This window comes from Marmota monax, unplaced genomic scaffold (assembly GCF_021218885.2).
Source record: "Marmota monax isolate L192 unplaced genomic scaffold, Marmota_monax_Labrador192_F-V1.1 WCK01_AAM20220418_F8-fsc00199, whole genome shotgun sequence".
NCBI lineage: Eukaryota > Metazoa > Chordata > Mammalia > Rodentia > Sciuridae > Marmota > Marmota monax.
Window position 1 is genome coordinate 467,633 of NW_026694340.1, and position 23,623 is coordinate 491,255.

At 43.6% G+C, this 23,623-nt stretch overlaps 1 protein-coding gene across 2 annotated transcripts in view; it reads left to right on the plus strand.

Moving 5' to 3' along the window:
* Positions 1-23,623, plus strand: part of Slc22a4 (solute carrier family 22 member 4) — a 50,272-nt gene that overhangs the window by 14,636 nt on the left and 12,013 nt on the right. For both annotated transcript variants that reach the window (XM_046467672.2, XM_046467671.2), the window contains exons 2-5: positions 3,138-3,241; positions 4,803-4,957; positions 15,916-16,087; positions 22,705-22,831. In XM_046467672.2, the coding sequence (XP_046323628.1) occupies positions 3,138-3,241; positions 4,803-4,957; positions 15,916-16,087; positions 22,705-22,831 (558 nt within the window). The remainder of the gene's footprint in view (positions 1-3,137; positions 3,242-4,802; positions 4,958-15,915; positions 16,088-22,704; positions 22,832-23,623) is intronic.

Consider the following 23,623-nt stretch of genomic DNA (forward strand, 5'->3'; position numbering starts at 1 on the left):
TGCTGGCAAGGCTTCTTACACCTCTCTTCAGGGAGGAAAGTGAGACCTAGAGCCATGGCTGCATGGCCACCAGAAAGGAAAGCAATGGAGTGCTGGCCCTCACCTCACCCTTTCCAGTGCCCCAGCCCAGAACTCCTGCCTCTCCTCCATTCTCCAAAGATCAGGCTTGACCCCACTACCAGCACCAGCTTCATGGACATGCAACCTGAGCAGTCACACAGAACCCCACAACCAGTTTTAATGCTCTGCTCTTGGCCGTCTTGAAATTCATAATTTTTGAAAAAGGGGTCCTATAATTTCTGTTTGCACTGGCCTGCAAATTAGGTGTAGATGGTCCTACGCACTACTTTTGTTCATGCAAAAGCTGGCTGTACATCTGACAGCTTTTCTCTTTTCTTCCTCTCAAGTCTCATTGCTACCTCCCTAAGTCAAAGAACTAATAGAAAAAATATTTGAAATGCCATAGAATAGAGGACATTATATTTGGAGGAGCTTTTCTCCTCAACTGCAGATGGAACAGTGATTGAGAACAGACATGCATACCTCTGCCTAACTTGAATTTTCTTGGTTCTGTCCAAGGTTGAAGGCTGTGTTAGAGGCCTTTTACTCTGGGGGCAATTTTCTCTGGTATCACATTCTCAAAGAAGTGTAGGTTATCTTATTTAATCAGCTCCTTTTGTCCTGCCTTTGTTGTTCATGTTCAGAGCAAGACATGGGTATAAGGTTGGGCTCTGAGGCCCTAATTGGTATCTAGCATGCTCATTTACTTGCTATGACTTCAGACAAATTCTAGTCTCAGAGCATCAGTTTATTCTTCTTAAAAATGGGTCACATTTCACATCATGAGACTTTGGAGCCTCAATCATTCATTACTCTGTGTGTCATGGGCAGATCCCAAGCTCTGAAGCTATTACCAGTCATTTTTGGAGACAGGTGGCTATTAATTCAGGCACCATCTTGTGCACCACCTCTGATCTACCGACTGGCAGAGCACTTGATATATAATATTTGAGGGCTCATTGCTCTCTTCCCTGAAGTCCATTCAGGAACCTCTGCTGTCTTACTCTGTTTTCTATTGTTGTAACAGACTGGGTATTTTATTAAAAAAAAAAAATGGTTTATTCAGCTCAAAGTTCTGAACACTGGGAAGTTCAAGGTCAGGTGGCTGCCCCTAGAGAGGTCCTTCTTACTGGTGGGAAACTCTCTTCCAAGTCCCAAGGCAGCACGGGGCGTCAGTTGGCAAGACAAAACAAGCTTGCTCCCTTGGATCTCTCTTCCACTTCTCTGAAGCCACAGTCCCACGGGATTAGGGCCCCACCCTTTACGGCCTCATTTAACCTTAACTACCTCCCAAAAGTTCCACCTCAAATACCATAGTTGGGTTAAGTTTGTACCCTCGTAATACCTTACAATGGTGATTACATTTCAACATGAGTTTTAGTGGTGACTTTCAAACCAAGCACCAGGTGAGGTGACTCTACCACCAGATGAGGTGACTCTACTCTGAGTACCGTCTCGGATTTATAGTACCTGAATTGAAGAGAACAAGTTCCGGGTCCATGCTGTTTTTCCTCTGCAGAGCTGTGCTTGGGTATCTGCCTGGAGCGCCATGAGAAGCAGCTTCCTTAATCTTGCTGTTGTCTCTAGGACAAGAGTGTCCTTAAGGACATTATCCTTCACATCACAAAGTGATCCCTTTGTGGAAGGAAGTATGTCTGAGAGACTTTCCGTTCTCAGTACTCAGAAATAACTGTGCCGCTCCAGAAGGAGTTGATCACTGGAAACTGTGACCCTTTCAGGGAACTGAGCCACTGGGACAGTCAAAGCCAGCTTTGGAGCCTGCCTCGCTGGCTTAGGCAGGACAGTCTGGAGTCCCTCTCACCTTGCCTGGTTTCTATAAACCTCCCTCCCCTTTACTTGACGATTCTCTCGCTTTTTGTCTTATACTTTTTTTTATGTCTTTAGAAACACCTTTCTCAGCCTGCCTCAGAATAAGGTGGGGCATAAATACCTGAATTTGTGTTTAAAACAACCCCCAAAGTTCAGGGCAACTGTGAGAATTGCTTTGCAAACACCTTGGAAACAGGACTACCACCAAGGGGAACAGGGAGGGAGGGTCTTTCCTCTAAGCTGGATTATTTCACCACAGACAGCACTCCCCACTTCTGACTCACAGGCCCCGAATACTCATGGGCACCTGATTATTTTTATAATTAATGAAAGGTCACAAAACACATTTTGAAATCTTGGTGACTTCCCTTGAGATTTTACTGAATTGACTTTATTCAAGAATTGGGAGCCAGGGGCCCAGATGTAGGTCTGTAATAGTGGTTGCCTAACATGCACAAGGCCCTAAGTTCCATCCCCAGCCCTGGAAAAAACAAAAACAAAAAGCCAAGAATGGAAACTTTGGCTGAAACCTTGATTTTATGATTTCCTGGCTCCACCAGCAGGGACTTGTTAGGGCGATAGCAGCCAATAGGCCTGGGGAATGGGAGGAACCATGCTACTGGGAAGGAGGGTATAGGAATACAGGATGGGGAGATAGGAAGCCCTGGAGAGTGGGGGCGGGGGGGGTAGACCTCAGCCCAGTGGAGTCCTGGATCAAGGCCTGAGCTTAACCAGGGCATTCCAGAGGAGTCTACTCAAAACATAAAGTCCCAGAACTACTGTGACCACTTGTACTTTTTAACAAGGAGAGGACATTTCTACTCCTGGACAAAGCGACCATGCCCTCTTCCCTGCCCCTGGGCTTTTCAAATATCTTCTCTCCATGCTGGGCTGCCTTCTAAAGGGGCAGGGCCTCCTTTGCTTCATATCGCTTTGCTGCCAAGGGGTCACCAGTCACAGCCATGGCTTCAGCTGCTTCTTGCTATGTGACATAGGCAAAGTGGTGGCCATCACCCTCCCTTTCAGGAAAGGAAGCCGAGTCTCAGAGAACCAAGAGGAGCCCTAGCAAATCGTAGTCAGGAGTTAAACCCAGACCCAAAAGACCTGTATCCTTTGCACAGAGGTGACATCCTGGCGCCAGGGAGGAGAGCGTCTCTGGCTGCCATGTGATAATGTTTCCCGGAGCTGGGCTGGGGTTGGGGCCTGCTGCAGGGTTGGGCTCACGCTTCGTGCTGTCTTGTTGGCAGTGGAATCTGGTGTGTGAGGATGACTGGAAGACGCCCCTCACCGCCTCCCTGTTCTTCGTAGGCGTGCTCCTTGGCTCCTTCGTGTCTGGGCAGCTGTCAGACAGGTAAGGACATGGAGGGAGGAAAGGGGGACAGGGCCCCTTGTCACTGCCTATCTTGAGGTTGGACTGAATTCAAGGTATTTCTACATAGTGAAGGGGAGGATCCTCAGGCCACTGAGTCAGTGGTGGGGAGTCAGGATGTCTCCTGTTCACCCTGACCTCACACCCCTGTGGAGACCCACTTGTGTTCTATTCCCTGAGCCTGCGCTCCCCAGGCTTTGGGTAGGAATGGGGAGGGACCACTCCCCCCACTGGAAAGTGGAGTCTTCCTTCCACACATCCCTTGACCCAACGCCATGCTGCCACCACCACTGCCCCTCCACCCCACCCCCAACTCTTCAGAGTTGTTCTGGGGGACAGGGAGTGGATGACGGGATCAGTCCACAAACAGCCACCAGGACGGGTCGGGCCAGACAGCAGCACTAACTCTACACTCCCTGGGCCTGTGGGTTGGACTCTGGCTGGGCCCTGGGGCCACAGAGAAGACCCAGTCTGGTTCTGAGACCCCTGGAGCTCACAGGCTGGTAGAGACAACATTGCAGTATCCACGGACATGCTCTCTGGTGACCAGAACAGGAGGCAACAGTAATGAAGAGCAGTATTGGGGAAGGCTTCCAAGAGGGGTGCCTGTCTGTTCCCTAGCTTCAAACACCAATGGGGCCTCCAGCCAATGGCCTGACACCTGAACTTTGGAAAGTGGGGTGTCTGTTCTGCGCCCACCTGTGCTTCATCCCATCCATTGGTTACTACTGGAATGTGAAATTAACACCTAAACCAACTACATTGTCACCAAAAGACATGGCAAAAAGCTACATCTTTCCATAAAGCAGTGGTGGGGTGCTGGCATCAGTACAGATGTTCCTCAGCTTCCGAGGCCGTTGTTCCGTTAAGCCATCATCAGGGAAAATATCTTCAGTCAAAAATGCATTTGGTACACCTAACTCACTAACATTCAGCTTAGCAAGTCAGCATAGTGCAGTGACTGTTGTTGTCTCTTGTGATCACGTGACTGACTGGCGACTGTGTCTCACTGCAACTGCTCAGCATTGAAAGAGAGTACCATACGCATCTCCCTGGCTCAGGAAACCATCAAAGCTCATCATAGGGTTTTTACTGAATGCATATCACTCTTAAACCATTGGAAAGTAGAAACATCCTAAGCTGAATTATTTTTAAACCAGAAAACGTTGTAATCCAAGGTTAAAAACCACTGCCCTCAAGGAACTCTTGGTTCTGGATTTATAGAACTCACATGTTGCGGATATGAAAACTACCTGCAGATTCTGTGCTGTGGTGGCAGCTTCTACCTGTGGCTCCTTCTAAAGAGCAGCTTTCCATGTGGTCCTTGCATAGACTGTTCTATGTTTTCAAGATATGGGACCTGCATAGGAAGCTTAGAAACTTAAAGGTACCTCCTGGGAGATGGATGCCTGAGGCCTGACAGAGCCCTGAGAAAATAGTCTGCCATGATGTCTAGCTCAGAGCTTAAAACACACCCTGAGTTACCATTATGTTTTATTATACTGTTTTGCTTTATTCACCTATGTTATGCTTTATCCTGTAGGTTTGGCAGGAAGAACATTCTTTTTGCAACCATGGCTGTGCAGACGGGCTTCAGCTTCGTGCAGATTTTCTCCATCAACTGGGAGATGTTCACTGTGTTATTTGTCATCGTGGGCATGGGCCAGATCTCCAACTATGTTGTGGCCTTCATTCTAGGTAGGAATGGCTTCAGAGACAAAAATTCCTCCCTCCAATGCTCTGAAAGACCAGGAAGGAGGAGGCCACTGGGCTATGCTTCCAAAGTTCAGGCACTCACAGGGAGCCAGCTCTGTGCTGGACCCTGAATGGTGGCCACAAGAGTTCAAGCCAATAAGAATCAGCCACACAATAACTGAGACACATTCACAGGTGCACAGGGCACATAAGAGGAGACCCTGAGGGAGGGACGGCCTGGGAATGTCTTTGATTGGAGCTGTGAAGGCTTGAGGCTTCTACCTGGTTGCCTAGGAAAGGACTCAGGGTGGTTGAATGGCCCATACACAGGCATACAGGCAGTAAAGGCACTTGCCAGGAAGATTTCAATGTCAGCCCACCCAGTAGATCTGGCCTCACCCATACTCAAAGCCCATCCAGAGCATATCAGCTCTGTACAGGACAGGCCTCACTGCACTGATAGTAGACCTGTCAAGAGGCCACCGCTAAGAATAATAGGCTATAGGAGGGAGAGTCATCAGTTACAAACCCACACGGAGGCCCCAGGCCACTCCAGATTGTCTGGGGAGGAAGTGAGGTGAGCTCCAAACAAGTTAATCAGGTTCATCCTCAGGAGTGAGAGTCCCCAATGCACTCTCTGAGCCCCCAATATAAGCACGCGAGAAGGGGAGAGAAAGGGAGCCTTCTTTCCATAAGAATGGAAACTCCAATTCCTAAAATTTCTAGTGTGATCATTCTAGTTGGCTCAGCACAGTCCCTGTTTATCCCTATTGTCACAGCATAATTATGAATAGTGCCCTTTAATAGAAGTCTAAAGATTCTTCTTGGCTCAAAAGTCTGCACCTGGTCAGGTGATTCTGATTGCTTTCAAGAGTCTGATGACTCACTGGCTTTGGAGATGCTGCATCGGCTTAGTTGAAGATTTTTATACCCTCTGTCGGGTTGCCAAGATGGAATTGTTCAAATTCCACTCCTTTAATTATTTGTGAAGGGCTCCTTGCCATAGGTCCTGTTCTCAGTGTCTGTGGAGGGGAGAGGGAGAGGATAAGAGAGAACATACCCAAGCCACATGGTCTGGGCAGATAGCACACTCTTCAGTTGGCCCTGGCGGGTGGGGCCACTCTCTCCCTGCAGTGCTAAGGAGAGGAGCAAGATTTTCAGGGTCATTTGTGTGGAGAGTACAGGGAGTTGCAGGATAGCAATGCTGAAAACTGGGGAGTGGAGGGACTTAGGACCAAAATTGTAACTTCCTAATGTGCAATGGACACAGGACACAGGACTCTTGGACATAGCAAAGCCTATTCTCATGTTTTAAATCTCCACATCCATCTTCCTTGCTGTCAGCACCCATACATCTGAGTAGCCCTACACATGACTCTGCTTGGGCCAGATCCATCCCAGAAACCAAACAGGCCTCCCCCAGACAGAGGATTCTGTTCAAGGTCTGCAGATCCGTGTCACAGGAGGACCCGGAGGACCATCTGGAATGGAAGGGCAGAGAGTTGTGGTGAAGCTAGAGCAACCCTGCTCTTAGGGTTGGGAGCAGGGTAGAATCTATGAACCTGCCTCTCTACTCACCCAGGGTGCTTCTGGGGCTTAGAGCCTCTCCTCTATGAATGGACGAAGCAGGGAGGTCACTCTCCCCAGGCCTCTGCAGAAAAGGTCTGCCCCACTGCCCACCACTCCCCTTGCTTCTCCCCACCAGGTTTGCAGCCCCACACACAGGGCTGAGGGCAATCAGAGCCTAGGTGTGCCCAGCAGCCATCAAAAGGCTACCAGGTACAGGTACAGAAGGCTCCCCATCAGCTTGGGTCCATGCCTGCTATTCTTGGTGGCTTTGCAGGAAATAGCTGACTTTGGGTCCTGGTATGAGAGTTTTGTAATTAGTTCTCAGGCCTGAAAGATTTAGAGTTTCACTGAAAATCAGCCTGTCCCAGAGCAGCTGGACCCACCACTCCTGGAGTGGGAGGACCCAGTGCCAGGACAAAGTGGTTGCACCTTCCCCACGGCACATGAGTGCCCTCTGGTGTTGCAGAACTGAAATAGCCAAATTCCAGGTTTTATTTTATCCACCGCCCCCCTCCCCTTTTATTTTATCCTCCCCTTTTGAGCTGGATTTGAAACAACCAGGTTTTATTTGGGTAAACTAAACTGAAGGGTGAGGTTTGGACTGAAAATTCTGTCTGTCCCTTCACTTTTGGCCTCTGGCTCTAGGAAAGGTTTCGCAAGTTTCTGTGATGATGATCTTTAGTTTTAGGATTCTTCATGTTAATTTGGGAAGCTGAATTACACTCACTCTCAAAGCAGTGCAGAAATGAGTCTTCTTCTTATGCTAGTTTTTTCTTTTTTAAATCATCAAGCTCAATGGTAGACCACTTGCCTAGCATATGCAAGGCTCCGGGTTCAATCCCCAAGACTGGAGGAAAAAGAAAAAATAAAATCATGAAGCCTTCCAGAGTCATAGGATTCTAGAAAAGGCAAGAAAAAAACAATGCTACCCAAAGCCCCATGCAAAGTGGATGCATCTGAAATGATGGTGCTTCCAGAATGTGGCTAACTTAGGAGGAGGAAATGACCACTCAGGACCAAGGACTCTGACCTACCCCATCCCAGCTCCCTCATAATTTTCCCATTTCTCATCTTCAGCCTGTTCACAGGTTTCTGTGGGTAAAATTTCAATGGAATCCTCTTTCTTCCCCTGTAACTAACTACTTACATGTTTTTTGCAAATTTAACTGTCTGCTTCCTGTTCTCTTTTTTTTGGGGGGGAGGCATTACTGGGGATTGAACCCAGGGGTGCTGAAACACTGAGCCATATCCCCAGCCCTTTTTATTTTTTTATTTTGAGACAGAGTCTTGCTAAGTCACTTAGGGTCTGGCTAAGTTGCTGAGGCTGGCTTTGAACTTGGGATCTTCCTGCCTCAGCCTCCCAATTCACTGAGATTACAGGCATGTGCCACTACATCTGGCTGCCTCTTGTCTTGACTGATTCATTAACTCAGTATTTTCCAGTACTCTAAACATCTGTTCCCCCATACAACATTTCTTTGGGCATGATGAATTGTTGAAAGCTTTGATTCCTTTAACATCCAGATGTTTCCGTTCTCGTTAGTGTGTAACTGATGGCATCTTCCTTTTAACTTTGGCTTCCAGAAGTACAAATTTGAAATTTAACTACATCAGTTATGCAGCTTTTATCTACCATATATTTATTTGTTTATTTGTGGTGCTAGAAATCAAACCCAGGGTCTTGTGCATGGCAAGGACTCTACTAGTGAACTAGGCCCAGCCCCTGAAATGTTTTAAAATTGAAATAAAATTTTGTCTTAGTCTACTTGGGCAGAATGCCATAACAAAATGCCACAGAATATGTGGCTTAAAGGAAAAAAAAATTTAGTTTTCCATGGTTCTGGAGAATAGGAGTCAAAGATCAAGGTGCAAGCAGAACTGGGGTCTGGTGTGGGCTCAACCTGCTTGGTTGCACATGGCTGCCTCCCCTGTGTGTTCCTGTGGCCTGTCCTCTGTGCAGCTCAGAGAACAGTCAGGCTCAGGAACACAAGCTCTCTGGTATCCCTTCTTATAACAACAGCAGTATTATCAGATCAGGGCTCCACTCCCATGACTTCATTTCACCTTAATTTCTTCCTTAGTCCATATATAACCGTACTGGGAGTTAGAGTTTCAGTATATGACAGGATGATACAAACAATCAGTCCCTACCAAATTTGCATGCCATGATATTCATTCTTTGAAAGTGTACAATTCAGTGATTTTTAATGTTACAAAGGATGGGTTGAGGTGTAAATTCAGTATATTCACAAAATTGTACAATGTTTAGCACCCTAGAAAGCAACCTTCTAATCTTTAGCAGTCATTGCCCTCTTCCCCCAACTTTTGGCAACCACCAGTCTATTTTCTGTCTCTGGATTTGCCGATTCTGGACATTTCATATAAATGGAATCACATGGTGTGTGACCTTTTGCCTGGCTTCCTTCACTTAATATTTTCAAGAGTAACCCATATTAAAGCACGAATCAGTGTTCATTGTATGAATACAGCACATTTGGTTCATCTGTACACCAATCAGTCAACATCAAGGTTGCTTCTACTTTGAGGTTATTATAAACAATGCTACTATGAACCTTCTTCTCATCTCAAAACTGCACCTAGTTAGTCACTCTGCTTTCAAGGTTGTATACATATGTTTCCAGTTGTCTTGCATATATACAAGCATTGGAATTGCTGGGTCACACGATAGCTTTATGTTTAACCTTTGGAGGAACTGACAGACTTTTTTCAAAGTGATCAGTTGCGTATTCTTATTTGTTTTTTATTCAAGGCATCGTTTATTGTTGTTTTATTTTTCTTTATTTTTGTTGTTATTGTTGTTTTCGTTTTTGGTACTGGGTATTGAACCCAGAGGAATTTAACCACTGAGCTATATCCCCAGTTCTTTTTTGTTTTTTAGTTTGAGACAGGGTTTCACTGAGTTGCTCAGGGCTTCATTAAGTTGCGAAGGCTGGCCTTGAATTTGCAGTCCTCCTGTCTCAGTCTCCTGAGCTGCTGAGATTACAGGTGTAGCACAGGGCTTGGCTATATTGTATTTTAATGTTACCGTTGTTTTATTGTATTTAAATTACAAGATGCCTCAAAATCTTCAAAGGATGAGTTCAGGTATAAATATATTAACAATGCATAAATTGCTGGAACCCTTTGCATTGCACTGTGTAAGGGAAGAACTGAGGTAACACAAGGAGAAGCAAGAACTCACTTCTGTCTATTCACAAGGAGCTTACTGTCTGGGAAGATGACATGGGTCACAGAGGGGTGAGTGTAGATAACATTGCCGGGTATATGCAGAAGTAGGAAAGGTTACTTTTTTCTTTTTTTTTTTTTGTACCAGGGATGATTGAACCCAGGGGTGCTTAACCACTGAGCCACATCCCCAGCCCTTTTTATTTTTTATTTTGAGACAGGGTCTTGATAAATTCTTAGAGCCTCTCTAAATTTCTGGCCTTGAACTTGTGATACTCCTGCCTCAGCCTGGCATGCGCCATCAGGCCTGGCAGGAAATCTTACTTTTGATTAAAGTAATCTGTGAAGGTTTCAGAAGAAGGAAGGGAAAGCCCCCGGCTGGAGAACTTCTATTAATTTGATGGGATTTCTGAGCACTTTCTGGGAAGCAGAGAAGTTCCTCCATTAGGCCTCTCTTGGAAGGCATTGTACTTTCTATCATCCCTCATGTCAGACATATGTGGGCACTTTACATGCATGACATCAGTCCATATAACCATAACTCCATGAAGCAGCACCTATCAAAGTCACTCTAGCAAGGATTTAACATCAAGGGCCTCTGCTCTCTCCACATGCCTGATGGAGTACCCTCCTCCACCCCGACAGCTGCACTACAGACTCATTTCTCAAGCTGGGATTTGCTGCAGGCCTCTGGGTCATTCATGGAGGCTCATGTCCTCCTGCTTCTATGTGGAATGTGCCTAGTGGTGCCTGGGCCAATTACCAAAGAAGGACCCTGATCTACATGGAGGGGGACCTGGTCCTGTCTGAGTCATTCCTTCTTGGAAAGTGCTCAGTCAGGTGGAGTAGACAACTAGTGAGCAAACTCTCCATAGGCTATTTGGGCCCTTATCCTGACCAGAACAAGTCCTTTGGCTCAGATTTCAGAGTTTCATTCCCAGGAGACACTCAGAGGCCCAACCAGACCAAGACCAGCCAGGCTTTGCACTAGGAACAAAAACCTATAAGACAGAAGAAAGAACAGGGATCTCAAGTCAGCAGAGCCAGGACATCACTGTCATGTCTTACTGCCAGGTGGAAAGTTTGGGGCAGCTACAGTCCATGAGAGATCTGCAGGAATCAGGGATCCTCTCTCAGTGCTATTGAGATGGAGCTGGTTGGCCTCCAGTTGATTCAGAGACTATTTTCAGGGAGGGAAATTGGAAATTCTCACCTTTGAAAGGTGGGCACAGCCTCACCCATCTCCCTGCGTGTCTCCACTAGAATTTCAGTTGAAAGATTGTTGTATAGGACCAAAGCTTTGCCCCAGGTGGTTTTTTATTTTCTTTTTTTGATACTGAGGATTGAACACAGGAGCACTTAACCACTGAGCCACATTTCCAGACATTTTTTGTATTTTATTTAGAGACAGGGTCTCACTGAGTTGCTTAGGGCCTCACTAAATTTCTGAGGCTGACTTTGAACTCATGATCCTCATGCCTCAGCCTCCTGAGCTGCTGAGATTACAGGCATCCACCACCACACCTGGCTCCAGGTGATGTTTTTTCTTGGCAGCTAGACCAGTATCCATAAGTCAAATAGACACGGTTTAAATCCTAACTGTACTACTTATTATGGGTGTATAAACTGAGGCATTGGCTTTAATTCTTTTTAAATTCTTAGCTCATCTCATGTACAATGGGAGTAGCCTTAATTCTTATCTAATTGTTGTAAACAGTCAAAGAGATAATATATGTAAATACTTAGCCTGGAACCTGGCTTAAAATACCTATTTTAAAAAAATCTAACTGTGAAGTTGATGATGATGTTGATCATATTTAAGGAAGGATGGCTACCCAAAGGTTCACCCAAGGCAGTGCCAATAAGGACTTACTTGGGTCTGTATCCACATGGTTCCATAGGAAAACAGAGAGATAGTTTTACAAAGCTTCTGTCCCCAATGGGTACTCTGCAAAGCTATAACAACTCTGTTCTAGCTTGAGCTTAGAGAGGGAGATTATCCAGGACCCAGTAGTATAAAAATCTCTTTTCTCATCAAAGTTTTGAAGGTAGAAGGGAGCTCCACTAGCCTCACAATTCAATAAGATTCTTACTTGGTTTTATACTCTCCCCAGACCACCCCACAATCAAATCCTCTGCTGCTTTATTTCTGAATTTCTGCTTAGGAATAGAGCACCCTCTGTTCATTTTCATATCATAATCACAGCCAAGAGTTGGAGCTAGCACAGTAGAGGAAGGTTGTTCACAAAGTAAGAAAAGATCTGGAAATCACACTATTGATAATGGGCCCCATCCTTGGACATGAACTTATGGGCTGAGAAATGCCTGGGTGGTTAAACCCATGGTCTGCCCTGTGGGAACCAGGGGCACACGGCAGTGTCAGTCTCTATCCATCTGGCTTTTTTTTTTTTTATTTTTTATTGTTGGCTGTTCAAAACATTACATAGTTCTTGACATATCATATTTCACACTTTGATTCAAGTGGGTTATGAGCTCCCATTTTTACCCCGTATACAGATTACAGAAACACATCCATTGATTACACATCCATTGATTTACATGTTGCCATACTAGTGTCTGTTGTATTCTGCTGCCTTTCCTATCCTCTACTATCCCCCCTCCCCTCCCCTCCCCTCCCCTCCCCTCTTCTCTCTCTACCCACTCTACTGTCATTCATTTCTCCCCCTTGTATTATTTTTCCCTTTCCCCTCACTTCCTCTTGTATGTAATTTTGTATAACCCTGGGTCTCCTTCCATTTCCATGCAATTTCCCTTCTCTCTCCCTTTCCCTCCCACCTCTCATCCCTGTTTAATGTTAATCTTCTTCTCATGCTCTTCGTCCCTACTCTGTTCCCAGTTACTCTCCTTATATCAAAGAAGACATTTGGCATTTGTTTTTTAGGGATTGGCTAGCTTCACTTAGCATAATGTGCTCTAATGCCATCCATTTCCCTGCAAATTCTATGATTTTGTCATTTTTTAATGCAGAGTAATACTCCATTGTGTATAAATGCCACATTTTTTTTATCCATTCATCTATTGAAGGGCATCTAGGTTGGTTCCACAGTCTAGCTATTGTGAATTGTGCTGCTATGAACATCCATGTAGCAGTGTCCCTGTAGCATGCTCTTTTTAGGTCTTTAGGGAATAGACCGAGAAGGGGAATAGATGGGTCAAATGGTGGTTCCATTCCCAGCTTTCCAAGAAATCTCCATACTGCTTTCCAAATTGGCTGCACCAATTTGCAGTCCCACCAGCAGTGTACAAGTGTACCCTTTTCCCCACATCCTCGCCAGCACTTGTTGTTGTTTGACTTCCTAATGGCTGCCAATCTTACTGGAGTGAGATGGTATCTTAGGGTGGTTTTGATTTGCATTTCTCTGACAGCTAGAGATGGTGAGCATTTTTTCATGTACTTGTTGATTGATTGTATGTCCTCCTCTGAGAAGTGTCTGTTCAGGTCCTTGGCCCATTTGTTGATTGGGTTGTTTGTTCTCTTATTGTCTAATTTTTTGAGTTCTTTGTATACTCCGGATATTAGGGCTCTATCTGAAGTGTGAGGAGTAAATATTTGTTCCCAGGATGTAGGCTCCGTATTTACCTCTCTTATTGTTTCTTTTGCTGAGAAAAAACTTTTTAGTTTAAGTAAGTCCCATTTGTTGATTCTAGTTATTAACTTTTGTGCTATGGGTGTCCTATTGAGGAATTTGGAGCCCAACCCCACAGTATGTAGATCATAGCCAACTTTTTCTTCTATCAGACGGTGTGTCTCTGATTTGATATCAAGCTCCTTGATCCATTTTGAATTAACTTTTGTGCATGGCGAGAGAAAGGGATTCAGTTTCATTTTGTTGCATATGGATTTCCAGTTTTCCCAGCACCATTTGTTGAAGATGCTATCCTTCCTCCATTGCATGCTTTTAGCCCCTTTATCAAATATAAGATAGTTGTAGTTTTGTGGATTGGTTTCTGTGTCCTCTATTCTGTACCATTGGTCCACCCGCCTGTTTTGGTACCAGTACCATGCTGTTTTTTTTACTATTGCTCTGTAGTATAGTTTGAAGTCTGGTATCGCTATACCGCCTGATTCACACTTCCTGCTTAGCATTGTTTTTGCTATTCTGGGTCTTTTATTTTTCCATATGAATTTCATGATTGCTTTCTCTATTTCTACAAGAAATGCCATTGGGATTTTGATTGGCATTGCATTAAACCTATAGAGAACTTTTGGTAATATCGCCATTTTGATGATGTTAGTTCTGCCTATCCATGAACAGGGCATATTTTTCCATCTTCTAAGATCTTCTTCTATTTCTCTCTTTAGGGTTCTGTAGTTTTCATTGTATAAGTCTTTCACCTCTTTTGTTAGGTTGATTCCCAAGTATTTTATTTTTTTTGAAGATATTTTGAATGGAGTGGTTGTCCTCATTTCCATTTCAGAGGATTTGTCGCTGATATACAGGAATGCCTTTGATTTATGCGTGTTGATTTTATATCCTGCCACTTTGCTGAATTCATTTATTAGCTCTAATAGTTTCTTTGTAGACCCTTTTGGGTCTGCTAGGTATAGAATCATGTCATCTGCAAATAGTGATAATTTAAGTTCTTCTTTTCCTATTTTTATGCCTTTAATTTCTTTCGTCTGTCTAATTGCTCTGGCCAGTGTTTCGAGAACTATGTTGAACAGAAGTGGAGAGAGAGGGCATCCCTGTCTTGTTCCAGATTTTAGAGGGAATGCCTTCAATTTTTCTCCATTCAGAATGTCCATCTGGCTTTTTAAGTAGTAAAGTTGCTCAAGAGAGAATCACTAAGGCAGGTGTCTCCGTTCTGATGAGTGAGGGAGAGCGAATGGGATGGGTTGGCACAGGTAGGCAGTGGTTGCTAGGACATCAGCAGCAAATGCTGCTTCTCTGGAATTCATTCTTTAGCCTGTGCTAGGGCCCCATAAATGTGGTTAAGAAAATCTCTCTTGAGAGCCAAACTAAATGTTCTTTGAATTATCTGTGCTTTATTTCCTGGGCTACTTCTTCTCTGTAGTGTGGGCAAATCCCAAACTAAAGGCAGAACTGTTGCTATTGGCTAGATCTCTGCCCATGAGGCAAAGGAACAAGCGTGGCCTCTGGAGCTCTATGACAAGGAGCTTGTGCTTGGCCTCCTCATTGCCATCCAAGAATTCCAAAGACCAGGCAACAACTCTGGAGTAACTGGCACCAAGGGTCCCCTGTGGTGCTGTGCAGAGCAGCAGCTCAGGGTTTCCAGCAATTCCTGTGGCAGACAGTGCCCAACACCACGAGATCTTGGGCCTTTATACTGTTCTGGGAAAGCTGTCTACTTCACTGGGAGTGTGCCCAGCTCCAGGGATGCCACCTGCAGGGGTAGCAGAACAGTTCCTTCTCTTTTGTTCTCAGTCTGAGAGGACTGTATCTGCCTGGGGCTATCTCTGTGGGGGAAGTCAGCCCTGGTGCTGGGGGCCTGCTCTGTGCATCTCCAGAGCCAGCTCCTGTTTATCGTTTCTTGGGGCTGGAAACTTAGAGCCCTCCACTGTTTCCCCATGGGCCAATGTCTGTTTACTTACAAATGAGACACATGGGACAGGCAGCCCCTCAGAAGAGCCACCTGAGTCTCTTGGACGAGAAGTTCTCTCTGCTTCTCTCTGAGTCTCTTATTGTAAATATGCATCAGTCTCAGAAGGGACCACCTCCCGGGGGTGGGTAAGATAGTTCTAGGACATGAAATGGCTTTTAAAAACACAAATCTAGCTGAGCATGGTAGTGCACACCTGTAATCCCAGCTACTCAAGAGGCTTGGGCAGAAGGATCTCAAGTTTGAATCCAGCTTGGACAATTTAGTGAGATCCTATTCCAAAATATAAAAGGAAAAAAGGACTATGGATGTAATTCAGTGGAGCACTTGCCTAGCAAGGGCCAGGCCCTGGGTTCCATTCCTGGTACGACCCTCTCACACACTCTGCAAATGCAAATCTATGGCTCCTTTAAACATTTCGGGGAATTCCTTCCATAAGTAGATACATCCTGGATCTCCTCCCACCTTCCCCCACCCTGACCACTCCTGCTCTGGGCCATGAACAAATACCTTTCCCCTTTTCTAAGTGGTCGTAGTGTGAACTCCAACATCCAGATAATGACATATAAGGCCAATCTTAAAGTGAGGTTAAAATGCTAACACTCCTCCCTTGTTTTGAACAGGAACTGAAATTCTTGGCAAGTCAGTTCGTATTATATTCTCCACGTTAGGCGTGTGCACGTTTTTTGCCGTGGGCTACATGGTGCTGCCACTGTTTGCTTACTTCATCAGAGACTGGCGGATGCTGCTGCTGGCACTGACAGTGCCCGGGGTGCTGTGTGTCCCACTGTGGTGGTGAGTGTGATTCACTTGTTCCCAGCCAGGCCCACTGCAACCTGAGGTGGCTGCCTTCAAGCCCAAGCCTGGAGAGTTTCTGTCTCTTCGTGGGTGGGCCCAGACTGCTGGGTTTTGATTATCCGTTACCCTTCAAAGCTGTCTTCTGGGGGGATTCTGATCCCCTCCCAGAGTCTCCTGGCTCTCGTCTGTTGTTGGTTGAGGTTGTTGGTGGAGATGGTATTGTCGGATTTTGTTTTTAACTCTGCCCTCTGCCTTTGATACTTTGTCCTCTAGAAGGTCTCTTTCTTGGGCTGGAGTTGTAGCTTGCCTAGCACATGTGAGGCACTGGGTTTGAACTTCAGCACCACATAAAATAAATAAATAAAAGAAAGGTATTGTATCCATTGACAACTAAAAATTTTAAAAAAGAAAATCTCTTTCTCTATTCAGCTACAGTACAGTGAGTCTTCTGTATCTGTGTGTTCTGCACCCACAGACAGATTCAATCAACAGAGGATTTTTTTTTTTGGTAAAAGGCATCTATACTGAATAAGTACAGACCTTATTCTTGTCCTTATTCCCTGAACTATACAATATAACAACAGCTATTTACACTGTATTTAATTGTATCAGGTTTTAATGGGCTGGAGATAGCTCAGTGGTAGGGCACATACTTAGCATGCACAAGACCCTGGGTTCAATGCCCGGCACTCAAATAAATAAATAAATTTTATTTATTTATATATTTACATTATTATATATATATATATATATATATATATATATATATATATACATTTAATTATATTAGATATTATATTAGGTATTATAAGTAACCTAGAGGGGATTTAAGGTATACAGGATAAGGTGTGCAGATTATATGCAAATAGTGTACTATTTTATATAAAGGACATGAAAGTCTTAGGATTTTTATACCTGCAGGGGTTCTGGAACCAAGGCCACATAGATATCAAGAAATACTTAATTACTTATGATGATTGGCATCTAAGGTGCTCCTGCTTATCTACTTGGATACTTGGAGGGATTACTTTTGTTTAAAGAGAAGTTAAAGAAGTGTTCTCTTCTCCCACAGTCCCTCTTTTTCCCCACCACTGAAGATTGAACCCAAGACATTGTGCATTTTAGGCAAGTACTATACTACTGAGCTACTCCCCCCCACCCCAGGACCTTCCCAACAGTTAATGGGTTAATCTCCCAAATTTGGAGATTCTAGCTTCAGTCTTACCTAATATGACTCTCCCTGGAATATCTGAGGGGAAAGAACAAATTAACAATAATGGAATAAGGTCCAAGCCATACTCCCTTTGTTTGGAATGTCTTTTGGAATATCTCATTTCTTTGATTTTCATATTTAAATAAGAAGAAAGGGGATTTCTTTCATTTCTCTCTCTCTCTCTCTCTCTCTCTCTCTCTCTCTCTCTCTCACACACACACACACACACACACACACACACATTTATTCTTCTTGGTTTGTTTCATTAACCAAAGAACCAGTAGTAGCTGGTTGGTTTCTATCTGCTTATACAATTGCTTATAAAATTATGTAATAAAAGTTTCTTTGATAATTATTCGGAATTCAAAGTTTAGATGAGACCTCATGATTTTCCTGTCATATCCTGCTGGGAATTTATCCAGATGGTCTATCTTGCTGCAGCTTTTAGGCAACCACAGGGGTTGACAGCCCACCTTGGCCTTCCTTGCCTGGCCAGGTGGCTCAGGTTGGACTCTCCATAGTACTGTCTTCTTATGACCTCCAAGACTGTGCAGTTTAACAGCACAAATTTTTGGCATGAAGTATATGTGCGGTGGGGATTAGTGTATGGAGGGAGAAGTTTTTCCCCTTAATTCCCTGGAATTTGAGAAGAGATTTTTTTTTTAAAGGCCAAATGTTTCTCTTATTTATGTGTAAGTTTCTTCTGAAGCCCAGTCTGAGGGTCAGTAAATGAGGAGAAGCTATTATCTATACAATTCTGCCTCTAAGGAAAGCACCCAGATTGGCAAGAGCTGAGCAATTTTCTGGAATGAGAGTCATCGTCATCATTATCATCATCACACCCTTGGTCCTTCTTTCCACAATCCCTGTGCTAACTAAATCTATTGAAAAATGTTGGTGACCAGGGCTCTCAAGACACATGACAAGGTTATTTTCTGCCTCTTCAGATAAATTATTTCAATAATCTATGTTCTTTGGCTCATGTTGTCATTTTGGCCTAAGCGATCAGTACTTTTAAAACCGGTTGTAATACATTTTATTGTTGTAAGATGCTATCAGAGAGGAGAACAACAGCAGAGCTCTGATAGCCCATACACACTTGAGTAGATCTTTCCTCAGGACCTCATATCATAGCAGTAGCAGCTCTTGTTGAGACCTCTGAGTTTTCAGCAGAGAAGACTCATTCCACACAAAGCTGCCTCACTCTGCCCTGAGGAGAGTTCTTTATTTCATTGCCCATGGGCTGGTCCACGAGTGCTCCTGGCTATGGGCACATTGCACCAGGGACAAGACTTCCTCAGACAGAGGGCAGCAGGGGGCCAGCTCTCATGAGCTGAGTGCTCACCTGGAAAGTTTTCATTATCTTAAAGTCTTTTCATTTTCCTCTAAAACCAAAACAACTTTCTTCTGAACATCTAGTCCTTGAGGGCTAGACTTCCTTAAATGATGTTCATTAGCTAGTGGGCTGGGATGAGGAGGGACTGCTTCAGGGTCCTGGGTACCCTGCTGCCTAATCAGAATGTGACAGACTCTCCAGCAGCATCCCACCCCTGCTTAATCTGAAGTAAATCTATAGAAAGATTATAGTGTGCAACCTCATTTGTCACTCTATTAGCTTCGGAAATGATCTCTAGACAAGAGATTTTGTGCACTAAAAAAGCAACTTAAAAGTAGATATTCCAGGGGCCCCATGTTACTGTAGTTTTAGGGTGAGAGCCCCAGCTCTGGGAGGTCCCAAAAGACTAGATTCTGCCACATTCCAAGATGCCAATTAAAGAGAAAAGCAGTTGTGAAGGCTAGAAAGGAACTTTAATCAGTGTATCTATATCACGAAGACAAGAGGACCAGTGTCATCACCCCATCTTCAGGGTTACTGATGTGAGCTCCCAGACTATATAAGAAAGGGGGCCAGAAGTCTGTAAGTCAAGCAGTGTTGATTAAACTGCAATCTGGTTGATCATTGCCTCAGATTTGATCTGGAGGTGACTTATCAGCTGGTTGCAATAAGAAAGTTGCTGTTTCCTGGGGTTGAAGGTAGTTTCAACTCATCACAAGATGTTTCTCAATCAGACCTGTTGTTTCTAGAATCTCAGGCTCTGAAAATAATACAGAGCAAAGGAGACAGATGCAAAATGGAGGCAGAGGTGCCAAGGGAGGGTGCATGGGGGCAGGAAAGATGGTGGAATGAGATGAACATCATTACTCTGATTCTAGTTACCCATTGGACATTTGCAGGCTCAAGTGAAGAGTCAACATTTTCAGCCAAAGCAGCTACTAAGTCCCTGTTACAAGTTCACTGGGCTGGAAAATGGGAGTCAAGCCTACATAGAACCACTGAAGGTGGTTTGGAACTTTTTTTTTCCTTCTGGGTACTGAGGATTGAACCCAGGAGTGCAGGAGTGATTTACTGCTATATATCTCCGGTCATTTTTTTTGAAAATTTATTTATTTAATTTAATTAGGTATATATGATAGCAGAATGCATTTTGATTCATTGTACACAATTGCAGCATAATTTTATATTTCTATGGTTGTACACGATGTAGAGTCACACCATATATGTGTGTCCATCTCATTCCACCATCTTTCCTGCCCCCATGCCCCCTCCCTACCCTCCTTCCCCTTTGCCCAATCAAAGTTCCTCCATTTTCCCCATGCCTACCCACTCCACATTGTGGATCAGTATCCACTTATCAGAGAGAATATTCGGCCTTTGATTTTTTAGGATTGGCTTACTTTGCTTAGCATGATATTCTCCGACTCTATCCATTCACCTGCAAATGCCATAATTTTATTCTCTTTTAATGCTGAGTAATAGTCCATTGTGTATATATACCACAGTTTCTTTATCCATTTATCTATTGAAGGGCATCCAGGTTGCTTCCACAGTTTAGCTATTGTAAATTGAGCTGCTATGAACACTGATGTGGCTGCATTACTATAGTATGCTAATTTTAAGTCCTTGGGGTGTAGACCGAGGAGTAGAATAGCTGGGTCAAATGGTGGTTCCATTCCGAGTTTTCTAAGGAATCTCCATACTGCTTTCCAGATTGATTGGACCAATTTGGAGTTCCACCAACAATGTATGAGTGTGCCTTTTCCCCCATATCCTCAGTCCTTTTTACATTTTATTTTGAGACAGGATTTTGCTAAATTGTTGAGGCTGGCCTCAAATTTGCAATCCTCCTGCTCAGCTTCCTGCATCACTGAGATGACAGGCATGTGCCACCATGCCTGGCTGCTTAGGACTTTTTTTTTTAATGTCCCAAATTCTCTTTAAAAAGTTTGGCAGGAAGTGGCCACAAGTGTGTGTGGAGTATAGTAGGTGGGGACAGGGTGGGGAAAGAAGCCATAGATGAACAGTAGAGAAGTCTTAGCAATTTCTGGCTGACTAAATATTAGAAATTAGAAGAAAGAAAGAAAGATATTTCTTTGTTTTTCATTGGTGTGTTATAGTTACACACAATAGTGGAATTTATTACGTCATATTCAAACATGCACATAACATAATTTGATCAATCTCATTCCCCAGAACCTTTCATTTCTCTACTTACCTCCCTCCCTCATCTACTTGCTCTGTTCTATGATCTCCCTTACATTATTGTTATGATTGTTTTAATTTGTGCATTATAATTATAAACATGCAGGATTCATTGTGGTATATTCATATATGAATATAGCATAATTTGGAAGATTTCATTCCCCCATCTTTCCCCATGTCCTGCCCTCCTTCCTGCATCTCAGTGCCCTTCCTCTACTCTGTTGGTGGAAGGCAGGACATTTCTAAGCATAACCTAGTTGGGGAAAGATACTGCTCAGTAGAGATGTCCATGAAATATGGCCTTGTAGTAAGACCTCTAATTCTATATAGCCACCAACCTGTGTAGCTATTTATATTAAAATTAATATTAAAAGCAAATAGAGTTACACTTTCATCCTTTCAGTCACACTAGTTATATTAGCTCAATATGTAGTTAGTGGCTTTGGGGACAACACAGATATAAGACATTCTGGAAGTTTTACTAGACTGCACAGCTCTGATGACTGGGGGTCACTGACAACATCAACACAAGTTTCTACAGGGACAAACTAAGAACATATTCTGAAAAATGCAAACTGGGCACATTTTCCAACCCATGTGCTAAGTAGGCTGGCGAAGGGAACTGGTCATTGGCCATCTAATACATCAGATGTATTAGTTTTGCTGTGAGATAATTCCTAGTGCAGCTTTGGGGCCTATTACTTAGAGGAGACCTTTGTACCTGCTACTTGTAATTTATTTTCTAGGATAACTGAGTACTGACACTTAGGTTAGGAAAACAAGATTTGGCAGGGGAATGCCTAAAGAGTCTGAGAAATGAAAGACAGGAAAGAACAGTCTTATATTTGTAGCTGTGTTTGAACATCTGTTATCAATGTGTATGGACTATTTAATTTTTTTAAATTATGTTTTTAGATATTGGGGGAAAAGAAAACAAAATAAAACAGGAAAGAAACCATGGGAGCTCATCTCCCAAAAACTGGTTTGTGTACTCTGGCTGACCTAGAAACCTGCTATAAGCAATAAGGACAGCCCATAGGTGGTGCCAGTGCCCTCAACTTTCCCTCTGAATGCAGAAAATAAAAACTTAAGGAATACAAATGCCCCAGCCATCCTTTACCCAAGAAACTTGCAACATCACTACCTGGGTCCCTATGATTCTGCGAGGAATAAATTCACCAAAAAAGATATTCTCCTCTCTTGAGGCACTTACAGTCCCCCTTAGAGCTACACCGGTCATTGAATTTTGGCCTTCTGCAACTGCCATAGCTTAAACATACCCACAATTAAGGTTATCCTTATGATCTGGTCCTGGTCTCAAGCACAACTGATGATCAATCCTGCAATTCAATCAGAAGTTTAAAACTTGAGGGTATTTTTATTTATTTCTAAGATCCAGTGGACATCTCATGAAGGCTTGCACCCAGTGGTCTTTAAAAAGACCACCTGATTATTACATATTGTCTACACTAATTGAAATGTCACACTGTACCCCAGAAATATGTATAGTATGTATGTACTATGTATCAGTTAGAAACAAAAATATAGCCAGTGCACAGTGATGCATGCCCATAATCCCAGCAACTCAGAAGGCTAAAATAGGAGGATCACAAGTTCAAGGCCAGCCTCAACAACCTTGTCTCAAAATAAAAAACAAAAAGGACTAGGGATGTGGCTCAATAGTAGAGTGCCCTGGGATCAATTCCCCAGTACCAAAATAAATTAATCAATTAAAATAAAAATTTTTAAAGAATACAAACTGGAATTTTATAAAATTAAATGATCCAAGGGAAGCTTACAGTTAATAGTCTCAAATCCTGCTGTTGTGAAAGATTATAAACTATTAAAAATGACTTCTAGGTTTATTCCTGAATCTCCCCGATGGCTAATATCCCAGAGAAGATTTAAAGAGGCTGAAGCTATCATCCAAAGAGCTGCAAAGATGAACAACATAGTTGCACCAGCTGTGATATTTGATCCTGCAGAGGTAAGTATTTGCAGATGTTTCCTCTTAAGATCAGCTCTGCATTCTTGATCTTATGGAATTTCATTTGTTAAGTGTCAACTATTAACCAGATTCTGTACTAGCCAGAAGGAACACAATCATGATTATGTTCTGAGATGAAATCCAGCTGGATATGGTGGTGTGCACCTGTAGTCTCAGCCACTGTGGAGGCTGAAGCAGGAGGATCTCAAGCCTAGGCATTTGGGGTTAGTCTGGTCAATGTAGCAAGAACTTGTCGCTTAAATAAAATTTTTAAAAAATCCATCTTAAAGAGCCATTTAAGAATTCACTGCAGTATCTGGGGCTGTAACTCAGTGGTAGAGTGCTTGCCTAGCAAAGGTCTGGCTTCAGTCTGCATCAACCGAAAAGTATTAAGTGCAAGCAATACAGGTAAATTGCTTAGCAAATATTTCCCCTTGATTTGCAAGTTGGTCTTCAATTTTTTGTTGACATAGCTATGTACTGATGATTTTTAAATGTCCAGATTAAGTGGAGAAAATGTGTTTGAGGGCTAGGCCACCCTGGGTTCCGCACTGTGCCTTGAATCTTACCAAAGCCTGTGAGAAAGCTAGCACATTTTTGTATGGCTATGTATCATGTCTAAGGCCATTAGATCTGAGAGCACAGGTTCAGGGTTCACACCACCCTCTGCCCTGAAAGGCAGGTTGGCTACAAGGGAAAGATGGTATTCCATGGAGGCAGTCATGCGTCTTGATAGTAAGAACATGCTGTCACCATTGCTGTGCTGGCTCTGAGAGAAAACAAGAAAAATAA